General features: G+C 38.9%; 1 protein-coding gene across 3 annotated transcripts in view; it reads right to left on the reverse strand.

Annotated features, from left to right (window-relative positions):
- Positions 1–489: 489 nt before the first annotated feature.
- The window catches only part of rxrgb (retinoid X receptor, gamma b), a 34,398-nt gene continuing 22,438 nt past the window's right edge, over positions 490–12,449 (reverse strand). For 2 of the 3 annotated variants that reach the window (XM_086088943.1, XM_086088942.1), the window contains exons 2-10: positions 12,012–12,271; positions 6,195–6,339; positions 5,938–6,117; positions 4,519–4,679; positions 3,989–4,118; positions 2,232–2,364; positions 1,981–2,072; positions 1,077–1,182; positions 490–986 (exon numbers count right to left, since the gene is read on the reverse strand). In XM_086088943.1, the coding sequence (XP_085945069.1) occupies positions 839–986; positions 1,077–1,182; positions 1,981–2,072; positions 2,232–2,364; positions 3,989–4,118; positions 4,519–4,679; positions 5,938–6,117; positions 6,195–6,339; positions 12,012–12,271 (1,355 nt within the window). In that variant the 3' untranslated portion in view covers positions 490–838. The remainder of the gene's footprint in view (positions 987–1,076; positions 1,183–1,980; positions 2,073–2,231; positions 2,365–3,988; positions 4,119–4,518; positions 4,680–5,937; positions 6,118–6,194; positions 6,340–12,011; positions 12,272–12,449) is intronic. The other variant, XM_086088944.1, reaches the window with a different exon arrangement.

Below are 12,449 nucleotides of genomic sequence, written 5' to 3' on the forward strand. Positions count from 1 at the left end.
CCTTCGTCTTGTTAACTTGTTCATACGCTGTTTGGACTTTCTTTCAAGTATTCTGACAATGGGACAAGGAGGGAGAGATTGAGAGAGAGGGGAGAGAGAGAGAGGGGTGGGATGGAGAGAGAGAGCGATAGAAAGAGACAGACAGAGATATGCACCACGTGTATAGGTGTAATTACCTCACACACACATTTTGAGACAGACAGACAGACAGACGGATAGCGATAGACAGATAGACAGACAGACAGACAGACAGATACTTGTAGATGTACAACAGTAGCAAATCTATGGTTTCAGACTTTCCCTTAAAGAACAATACTGTAATACAATAAGCTCAATTCCTCCATCTAGTGGTGGATAATGGAACTACAAATTCAAATTCTATCACTTTGCACAAATCCACTACTTCCTGAACTCAATACCACTCCTTTCATACATTTAAATGTATTCATTGTATATGCAGGACATATAGACATGACAGAGTTTTAAATGTATTTCTTAATAATTTTATTCTGTAAGAATACTTGTGTTTTAAGAAATGCATTTTTTTTTACATAAAATGTCCTTTTATACAATTACTCTATGAATAAAATCTGATTTCTCCTCAAATGCACAGGGATGCTTTCAAAACGGACAGTTGCAATGATCTATTTACAAAAACTACCGACCGTGACGCTTGTACTCCGTCTTCACCGCAGTCTTGAAATTGCATTTTGTATTTAATTACAATGTTGTTGTTTTTAATTGTTATAAAATATTCAACTTTACAATTGCAGTGTCCTTTTTTGCCCCCTCCCCCCAGTCCATCTTCATATTGCTGACAAGGGGTGTTTGACAGGGGTCATGTGATCTGATGCGGCGCCTCCAGCATCTCCATGAGGAAGGTGTCGATTGGCGTGTCCCCGATGAGCTTGAAGAAGAAAAGGTGCTCCAAGCACTTGAGGCCGATGGAGCGCAATGCAGGCAGACGCAACAGTAACTTGGCAAACCTGAAACACAAAAACAACACATGATGAATTTTATTATAGACACTTGAAAGAAGACTTCATGCTACGAAAATCAGAAATGGTGATTCCCACCTGCCAGGCTGGTCTGGATATTTATGTTTGGTGTAGGACTCCAGTGAGGCGTACACCTTTTCCCTCAGTGCCTCCACCTCCGTTGGGTTGGACAGACCTTTCGCATCTGAATCAACACAAGAACACCCAACAGCAGCAACAGCCACAGGGATTAAAGACTGTGAGGTTTTGAAACATTACAATTCTCATATTTAGATTTTTTTTCCAAATGTATTTATTTACATTTTTATATGTAAAGCTAATCTACTAAAAACATTTGAACCGGAACTACTGTTTCTCAACTCTTTATGATACTGTACTCATATTGTGTAGGGCTCCCTCTAGCGGTACAGGAAAGAAGCACTTATTTTAAATATTAAAGGGATACTTGACTCATTTTCAGAAGTAAAAAGTTTATATTTTGTCCAGAATTAATGATAACTTCATCATTTTTCATGAACAATTTATACTTTTAAAAACTATTTTTCCCACTTGCTGTCGACTGAAGATGACATCACCTGTGCTGAGGAAGTAGGTAATGACCAATCATGACTCAGTTTTGTGAGCAAACCCAGAAAAAAAGGTGAGCCATGATTGGTCACAGGTGATGTCATCTTCAATCGACAGAAGGTGGAAAAATCAATTTTTTTAAGGTATTAATTGTAATTGTAAGTTACCAAATCCATTCTGGACAAAATATTCACTTTTTACTGCTAAAAATGGCTCAATGAGTCAAGTATCCCTTTAAGAATAATTGATCAAATATAATTCTAATAATAAATTACAGCAGTATTCAAAATATTCACTACTTAGTTTCAATAATTTTAGAAGTATAAACGTTTTTTCTAGGGCTATTAGAGCTATCTTTAACTGCTGTGAAGTAGACAGTCAAAGTAAAAAGGTGAGTGGATGAAGAAGCACAGACCTGGGTTAAAAAGGACAATGGCTCGTAAGCAGCCCAGCTCTGTTTTATCCATCTGCATATCCTTCATTTTGGACACCAGCTCTGTCAGGACTCTGCAGTGATATCAAATAATTTTATCAACTGAAAGTACCACAAACATTAGGCAAATAATAGTTTTGAAATTACTGGCTAAACCCTATCTGAGAGTTGATATGAAAAGTACCCCATCAATGCATTTTTTCCCCCTTTTTTGTGTGCGATTTGCTCCCAACCTGTCAAAGATGGAGCCCACCCCAGCACTGTGGGCACTGCTTCTATGAACATGGAGGCCCGTGGCCAGCAGGATTCCATCTTTCACGGTCACCGACCGATGAGAGAAGGACGCGATGAGCAGCTCATTCCAGCCTGCAAGAAGAAGAAACATTTAGTTGAAGGGCATCATTTATAAGAAAAAAAAATTAAGATTGATCTAGATTTGTTAGGACCATCCTGAAGAAAAAGTAGACAGTGAGAATAAAGTTGCTTTTTTTCTTTAAGAAATAAAAAACATTTAAGTTTCAATTTCAACTTTTTTTGTGGGGGTCAAGACTTCTTGTAAACTACAAGAAAAGACAACTTTTGTGTGTGTGTGTGTGTGTGTGTGTGTGTGTGTGTGTGTGTGTGTGTGTGTGTGTGTGTGTGTGTGTGTGTGTGTGTGCTTTTCTTGCAAAAAATATTGTTTTTTTTTGTTTTTGTTTTTTGGTAATACATTTATTTTCAGAGTGACTGGACCAAATACTTTTTTTCCAGAAAATTATCATAAAAAAATACGGTTATAAAATAAATAAAAAAAAAAAGAAAAAAGAAAAAAGAAAAAAAGATTAACATATCAAAAAATATATTTTTTTCCTAGATAAAAATACAACTTATTCTTTAAAGGTTATGACGTTGTATCTAAATTGTATTTTCTATTTTTTTTAACAGTTTTTTTTAAATAAAACCCCTGCAACAATTTTCACTTTTGTTATTAGAACACCCCCCCCCCCCCAAAGATTAATAAAAAAATATATATCTGGGAGGCGGGGGGAGCTTTGTTAGGGGGCTTTTTGCAAAATTACAACTTACATAAAAAATTACATAATTACAGCCATATTCTCATACTGCAGTATTTTTTTTCCTATTTCATATGACTACTTCATGCAGGTACATATTTCACCAGCAGAGGTCAGTGCTGTCACAGTTGCAAATGCACTGCTGGGACTTCTGGGCTATTTTTGGTCTTCCTGCTCCATTTAGCTAAATGGTAAATATGTCCAGTGAATGTTAAGAGACTTAAATAGACCGCCTGCCTCAGGAAGACCAGCAACCACCATGAGAAGCTTGGCTGTTAAATGTTAGTGTGTGTATAATGTGTAATACATTGTTACTTTGTATTGTTTTAAAAAGCGGCACACCTATTAATAGAGAAGGAAATATATTAAATGAATCAGCCTTCCACACCTTAGGGGCCAATTAAAAGTTTTGTTCTGATTGTGACATTTCACATACATTTCATGCAAAGGCAACTTCATCAAAAATATTTGTGGTTTGGAAGCACAAAACTCAGGGAAGAAGTTTCCAATGTGAAAAAAAATCACTGTCGCTTTTGCAATGCAGAAATGTGCGTCATGTGTTTGGGAAAGTTCGGGGCGATGGTCACCTTTCATAGGTAAAAATAATTTTGATTGTATTAGCATTGACAAAAAAGTAAACTTGATGAAAATGGTTTGAGAAATGAGCAAATTACAACTTAATTTCAATGTCAATGTATCGGCTTTGAACGGAACGTTGCCCCTCCCAACATGGCCGTCACTTAGGCACGGGAGTTAACTGGGCTGCTACAGCGTGCTGGCGTATCTAGTCCTCATATTTAGGGTTATAACTACTGTGACATGCATGCTAGTTATTTTTAGCCTGTCAATAGTGTTTTGCATTGTATATTAGCATTAAGCTAGCTGTCCCCTGTTACCCCTTGAGTAAATATACATATTTATACACAGAATGGCGTTACCTGCTCGTAATAAGATGACCTGGTCATCAAGTGGAAGCTCCGAGAAGTGGGGGATCCTCTTGGCCCACTCCACTAAAGTGAAGAGTTGCTTGTCCGCTGCCTGGCAGATGTTGGTGACGGGGTCGTTGGTCTAAAGGCGGATAAAGAGGGAGGCTGAGCAGGCATTCCAGAACAAAAGTCAAGACAACACAAAATCTGCGCAGCAAGGCCTAATTTGGGGTGTTTTACACAACAGTGACGTTCTCCCGAGACTTGCGAACAAGATTTTGGCAAGCCTGAAGCATCTTGGATCACATCAATAGGAATATCGCAAGAATTTCTGCTCTGGCGTGAAGCAATCATTCACGCAAGTTCGGATGTGATCATTTGGAAATCGAGACCAAGAGAAACAGGACAAAAAAATCAAGTGTACCAATTGGACCCTTTGACCCTTTCTGGGTTAATTATTTTAGGGTCATGAACATGACATTGTTGTTAGTGGCAAATGTAGTGCCACTGCTAATGCGTCCATAACTATGGCGAATGCATACCGAGTTGCCGGGGCTGCCGTCGGAGGACGTTTCCGTTTTGGGCTCCACCGCCAGCTCGGCGTCCAGGATCTTGTCCACGGGCATCTCCTCATTGAAACTGCTGGTCGACTCCACCTCATTCTCCCCGCGCTCTTTCCCACGCTGCCTTTCTTCCTGTACCGCTACAACATGCGCACACAGTCAGATTTCTGCAGTTACACGACAATCAGTGTTCCCTTCATTAGGTAGACGTGCATGAGCTTGTATGATGAAAACCCCTAATTCCCCATAAAAAAAAAGAAGCCTAATTTTACATTAAAAAAAACAATCAAAAGTATTTTTAATACAGAAATTAGATTAGATGAATAAAACCGTAACTACCGAAATAAATTAACTCTACCTGATTCAAATGTATTGCAATTCAGTACGCACCATTAAGTATTGTATATGACAAATGTGTGAAAATGTTCTTTGTGAAAATGTTCACCATTGCTCTTGTATTGGCTCCTACTTAGTTCAACCGTGTTCAAATAGGCAGGTGTAATGTAATATGAAAAATCTACACACTGCTAGTCAAATGCCAGATTTTTGTAAAAATAAATAAATACATAAATAAATAATATTAATAACATAAAATAAAATAAATCATGCCAAAACCTATTCAACCATAATACATTTTCCCACCTGATTGGGAGATGTTGTTATGGTCTGCTGAAACCAAAGGTGAACTTTTTGGCCATAATTCCAAGAGGCTACATTGAAGCATGGAAGTGGCAGCATTACGCATAAGGGCTGTTTTTCTTCAAATAGACCTTAGGCCTTAGTCAAGGTGGAGGGATTTATGAACAATTCCGAATGGCAGTCAATGTTAGCACAAAATCTTCAGGCATTTGCTAGTAAGTAGAAAAAAATGTCAGGACAGGTGGAACTGGGGTTATTCAGGACCACACCAACAATTTTTTCCCCAGGGACCCCGTTAATGGTACGATTGACATTTCGTGGACCCGCAACCACCCACCGAGTGTGGGGTTTGTAGGTGCTGACGAATATTACTTGCCCGAGTGATAAGATACTTGTTCTGCTAAAATTTAAAATGATGAGTTCAAATGTGACTGGATAATTCTAAACCCCAGCCACAGCCCCGTTATAAGAGGGTGTGGACACTTGTGCAACCACATTATCTGAGCAGTTTCAAATACTTTTTTTTTTTTTTTGTTGAGATGGATTTGGTATTAGTCACATTAATTGTGGGGAAAAAGTTTTTAAATGAATTCTCTTGGTCTTTATCACATTAACCTGGCATTTAAACAGGGGTGTGTAGACTTTTTATAGCTGCTGTACCATGAGTGTGGGCTTGTGGCTACAAATAAAAATCTGTACTTAATATGACATTCTATATATTTGTTTTTTATGTTGCCGATAATAATGTATCCCAATTACCTTCTCTCTTCATGCCCATGGCAAGGCACTTCTGGTAGCGACAATACTGGCAGCGGTTGCGCTGGCGCTTGTCGATCAGGCACTCTTTGCAGTCTCGACAAGTATACGTGAGATCTTTGCGCACGGTCCTCTTAAAGAAGCCTTTGCACCCTTCGCAGCTGTACACGCCGTAGTGTTTCCCTGCACACGTACGAAAGGAAACGCGTCATCGCGAGCTGAAGGAAGTCTCGCGTTGAGCGTCTTGCCCTCGAGGTTACCTGAGGAGCGGTCTCCGCAGATGGCGCAGATGTGCTTCGACATCCCGCCCGGGCTCGGGCACTGGTAGTTGATGCTCCCCAGGTTCTGCAGGCCCGGCGGGGGCTTGATGTCCTCTGAGCTGCTAACACTGTTCATGGAGTTCATCTGAGGAGCACAAATGTGAAGAAAGAGCAGTCAATCGAAGTGAACTGGCGAAGGACAGGAAGCGGAGGGGAAGTAAGAGTGAACGGTGTTAGGTGGTCTCGTGACGAGTTCCTGTTTTTTTCCCCTCTTACTCACTTGGTCTTCTGCTCACTATTGTGTTCCCCTCGCACGCCCTCAGCCAACAAACACGCTCACAATTTTATTGTGAAAGCGTGTCACATGCCCACTCAGCGGGAGAGCCGACTTCTCTCGGAGGCCTGTCGTGCAGGTTTCTTAAGGTTTCTAAGTCTGGGAGAGGCACATGAGGCCGGTCACATGGTCGCTCAGTTTCGTTCTCAAACAGCGGCAAAAGGAAGTGCTGGCTCGGATTTATGCATCCTGCGATGGTGAGAGGGTCTACCGAGAGTCGTTGAGTAAACGTTTGACTTTTGCACACACATTAGCTCACTTTAAAAGTTTGGATCCAAAATGTCACATCGGCCGTTGAGCCGATGAGCAAAGAAAGATTATGCAAATAATGAAAGCAAAGTACCCGTAATTAAGTACAAGGAAGGAAAATGATTTTGCGCTCACAAAAGTGCACCAGCCAATTGCAGGGCACAGATAGACAAACAAGCGTTCACATTCATGTTCATGTTTACTTCAATGAACCTAACGTGCATGTTTTTGGAATGTGGGAGGATGCCGGAATTCGCAGAGAAAAAAACAACACAAGAATAGAAAAAGCATGCACACAAAGGAAGGCTTGAGCAGAGAATTGAACCCCTGTGAGGCAGATGTGCCAATATAATACAGTATATACTGTAAAGATACAGTCGACCTCTTTCTGTTAAAACGTTTTGGCACAATCCATTGGACAAATATTGCTTTAATAGCGGCTATATTTTTAAGCTTGGTAGTCCCTTTTGCAAGCGTTTCCCAACCCTTTTTTAGCGTGTGTACCCCCAAAACTTTTAATCATACCATGTTGATGATTGTTCAAAAGTAGAACCTAACAACAGATTTTACCGGTAAATGAAAATCATTTGATCTGCTTTCCTTTTTAATTCTTAGTTTTTGTTGTTGTTTTTTTACTCAAATGAGACATAAATTTAAGATAGGGCTGTGCAATTAATCAAAATTACAATTTGAATTATTACACTCCACAATTACAAATACAGCATAATCATAAAAAAAAGAGAAGATTATTAATACAAATTTTGAGTTGTTTGAATACATTTTAAAATAACAAATTTAATACATTTTGTTTGATCTCAAAGGAACTTGCATAATTATAGCGTTTCAAAGAATTTGATTTGGCTTAATAATTTTTACTAATCGTGATTTCAATTATTACCCCCAAAAAAATCACGATTCATATTTTCTTCATAATCAAGCAGCTCTAATTTGAAATGTTCGATACCACTTTTTTTTTCAGATCGATACCATTGCAAGCACTCAACTCTCGATTAGTCACCACAGATACCAAGTACCAATACCATAAATCCTTTTGATACATAAAACAAAAAAAACAATGACAAATAATTTTAAAGACAAACCAATATATCCGCAATATAGCATTTTCCCTTAAAATTGTATGAAATTAATGGCAATATTCTGTTCTTCTAATTTCTGGTTCCTGATCGTAAAAAAGGCAGCCGACGTCGCGAGTATCAATACCTTGAAATAAGGGCTGGTATCTATACGATACGATACTTGGTATTGGTACTCGGCCATCCCGAATAAAAAATATCGTCATCTTCTTAAAATAATTGCCATTTTTTGGCAAAAAATATTTTCTTGGCTTAATCATCTCCTCATGATGCAAATGGTTCAATTTTTTGTGTTTCCTGAAAAATGTGAAAAAATGACTTGAGCGATTATTTTTAGAAGGCGTCGATATATATATATATATTTTGACTTGAAAATAAGTGAGCAACATAAATAATAATTAAAAACAACAAACAAGGAGTCAAATTAGCGAAAATACCGTAAACCTGTCACTAAAGTGACTCTTATATAACATTTACCAGGACAAAAATTTGCTCCTTTGAATACATCCCCATTAAACAGCCATTTAAACTTTCAATATCAGAAACAAAACGTTTAACAAGAATACGTAATATTCAGGCCCATAACAATTTGACAATTTTTCTTTTTTCATCTGAGCCGGCACGTGACAGTTGTGATTACCTACTGCACAGTACTACATAATGTGGGAAAAATTGGAATTAAGTTGCAACGATCCTGTCCTTTGACCCCCTTATGCTGACAAGAACCAAGCAGCAGTTCCCCCCCCCCCTTCTGTTTATATGTAAACATCTGCATCCCAGCTGGAAACGTTGACCGACAAATGCACTTCTGTCCTATATATTTGATGCGGTGTGACATAAAGGACACGCGTCTCAATCACCTCAGGCTTTTCCCATCACTTATTTACAACGTGCACTCCGACGCTTGCCTAATGGTGGACTCATCCCAGACCCCCGCCACGGTGACCTTCCGGCTGAGGCGAACATGCGCGGGATTCTTTCTTGTCAGCTTCCCCGTAAGCTTGCTCGCCGTCTGAAAGTGCCCCCAAGGAAGACACTTGTACTTAAATGTACTTTTAGCAGTTCGTGCTTTTCGGCGCACTCGTCCACAGATTTCGCTCATAATTAATTTCACCCGCGTACACAATGAGATTCTAAACGGCTGCTCGGGTTTCCATTCAGCTCCAGACGTATAACAACATGCTTTAAACGGAGACAAGCACCGTGTATTGGATTATTGATGCATCATACATTCTTTATGCAATACATGCTGTGAAGAACATACAGCAGAATGCACACGAATATGAATATGCATCTCCATTGTTCCTATGGCTTAAATTAATGAAGAGCAAGAAATTTAATTTAGCGGTGCAATTTGAAGATCAAAGTGGCAATAAACAATTATTATGGCATGCTGGCTAAATTAATATGCAATTCATTGACAGTCTGGACCTGGAGGGGTGAACATCTGCTCTGGAGTGAGTTTCAGAGTCTGCACATGTCTCCAATAAAAGCACAAAAAATTGCTAAATTTGTTGCTTCAGTGATGTCTATTTTATATAATTGTATCCTGAAGCGCTCATAAGTCGGGTCACTCGTATCTCAAGGCAGCACGCTAGTGCGTTTTTGAAAAACAGCCACCGGAATTGTCAGAAAAGTCACTAAATATTTGGCAACAAGTCATCGTTGAAATTTACAGACAAAATCCATTGATTTCCAGTGGATATTAGGTGAGCTGTAATTATTTAACCTTTGCTTAAAAATAGGCGGGCTATTTGGATTGCTGTGCATTTAATGCTTTTTTTAAAAAAAAAATTTTTTATATTAAATATTTTAAATATTTTTGACATTTGAGATGAAACACACTAAACTAAAGCTACATAACTGCCCTTGCGTGTTAAGGTCACTTTACAGTAGTACTTTATATTGTACAGTATGCGAATCTTCTCTCTGTTGTCACTTTTACAACTACATTTTAATTGTGCTTGCTTTAATCCCTACCACATACTTTAGGTGTCTTTTAAGTATTGCCTCAGACCAGTGACGGGACATAAAAACGGTTAGATAAATCTACATTATACAGACGTCTGTGGTACGACGAAGAGCACAGTATTGTTTATTTGTTGGAACCACATGGGTGGAAAAAACATTGGCAATTGAACGCTTTAAAGCATTTTTAAACATTAACAAATGTAATCTGTGAAATTAAACAAGTTGCCCAAAATCCAATAATGTAGTTTTTTTTTTTTGTAACTGTTTTTGGTATTTTCCTTAACTTAATCGGGAGATGTCTTCACCTTGATTCCATTTCATTATTTCTTTTAACTCATTCACTGCCATAAATTCATCAAAAAAAAAAAAGGATAATTAAAAAATTAGGGGCAAGAGGCGATTACAATTTTTAATTGTAATTAATCGCATGACTTCACTAGTTAACTCACGATTAATCACAAATTTTATATCGGTTCTAAATGTACGATAATAAAATTCTAGGTTTTCATACTCTTGTTAACAAAAGTGGGAAAAAAATGTTAAATAGAAATAGAATTTGTAGCCGTCAATGGCAGTGAATTAATAAAAATAAAAAAAAGAACAAAAGATTAAAAAATTAAAAAATTCGGGGCGTCAGGCGATTACAATTTTTAATCGTAATTAATGGCATGACTTCACTAGTTAACACGCGATTAATCACAAATTTCATATCTGTTCTAAATGTACAATAAAAAACAACAACTAGGTTTTCATACTCTTGTTAACAAAAGTGAAAACAATGTGAAACTAATAGAAATAGTTCAAATAAATCTTTTGACGTTTATAGCCATCAATGGCAGTGAATGAGTTAAAATCCAAATAAATAGAAGGTCTAAACAATCTCCTGGGACAGATTGTGTTACAGTTCCGACGTTCTAGCTATATTAGTTGATCATTTCTATGTATTTGGTCAAAATGTAATAACATAGCTTGCACTAGTTGGGAGCTGAAATGCCCACAATGAACCCGGGACAATATTGGACTTGTGGGTCATGAAGTTCAGTTGACCAGAGAACAAAGTAGGATGTACAGTATTCTATATGACCCAATGACATAATGACTTGGCAGCTGGCATTAACCCCGAGTGTCCCGACAGACATGGGTCTATACAGCCATTGGAACGTAATGTATGCAGAGTGTCTGCAACGTTGGCCTCTGTGGGGCATGTTTGCGGACGTTCAACAACTTTCTGTGGCCATTGAACCGCCATTAGCTCGCTGTCATAATTCAATATGCCAGACAGGATAATGGAGGGCAAACTTGGGGGAATGTTGCCATTATTATTATTATTTTTATTTGCATCCATAACTACATAGGGTTTCCCCTTTAACATATTTTGATACCCTAGTGCTGCAACTTTTCTGACACACATCATATGTTTACATAGACTGCACATAGCAAAAAAAAAAAAAGTGCTGCACAAAATGTATGGAGCATAAAGAACTATTACAAAACGGGATGATAGAAAACCACAAAGGCAGCAGCCACAGAGGCAAATAGAGCATAAAAAAATACACAATCATAAAGGCTGCTCTTTTCACTTGTGCCTCTCTCTTTTGCTCTCTCGCTCTTTCGTGCGGTACTTCATTAAAGGGCTAATAGTAGAACTGTGCCATAAGTCCGCTCACATGACAACAGAGGCAGGGATGACCCCGAGGGCCACAAGTTTAAAGGTCAGTAAACGGTGAGAATAAGCCAGAAGAAAGCCAAGGTATGCAAGTCCAACACATTGGCCACAGTTACAACATGGAAACTGCCAGATTCCAGGAATCAAAAGCAAATGGTAACATGTTTAAAACAGATGGAAAGAAACCAGGATACACTCTACACACAGGATTCATATTATATCCCGCTGCACTATTTTAAGAGCGATATGTAATATGTTAGCGCAGGTCTCTGGCATATCGCCGACACCGTGAACTTGTCATATAGATTTGCTGAAAGCTGCTGTATATATTTATATATATATATATATATAAATTGGTAGGCTTATACTTTATATAATATATGGCTAGACAGAGATCTGCGAAACTGCTTTCCATGACTTCCACAACAATTACATAAACGTCTTACTCTATTCAATGTCTTGAGATAACGCCAGCATCTAATCACAGGCGGTTTTCCCCTCACCTGCGGACTTCCGAGCGGTCCGAAGTTCAAGTTGGGCGTGGACGGTAGCGATATGGCGGGCGAGCCCATAGACGAGGTGATGACGGAGTACGGTGAAGCCAAGCCGTTCATGTGCGAGCCCATGGTGGACATGGGTGACGGCAAGTGCCTGGAGGTGCTGATGACCGACGGGTGGCCCACCATGCCGCCCATCGGCGGGGCGTGGGCGTGGGGGTGGGAATGGGGGTGGGAATGGGCCGTGCTCATTGGCCCAGTCGAGTCTGCAAGGGAAAGGAGTGTTCGATTAGGGCGTGGCTTAAGACAATGTGAATCAAAGTCAAGTGCAATAAAAAAAATAAAAAAATACATGATTGGATTACGTAACACTAGTGAAAGTGCTGATTCAGAAGAAACGAGAGATTTTGATCCTGTTCCAGTGGAACAAATATGTATAGGATA

Source organism: Leptonotus elevatus, chromosome 11 (assembly GCF_054856555.1).
Source record: "Leptonotus elevatus isolate MCC_2025b chromosome 11, RoL_Lele_1.0, whole genome shotgun sequence".
Lineage (NCBI taxonomy): Eukaryota > Metazoa > Chordata > Actinopteri > Syngnathiformes > Syngnathidae > Leptonotus > Leptonotus elevatus.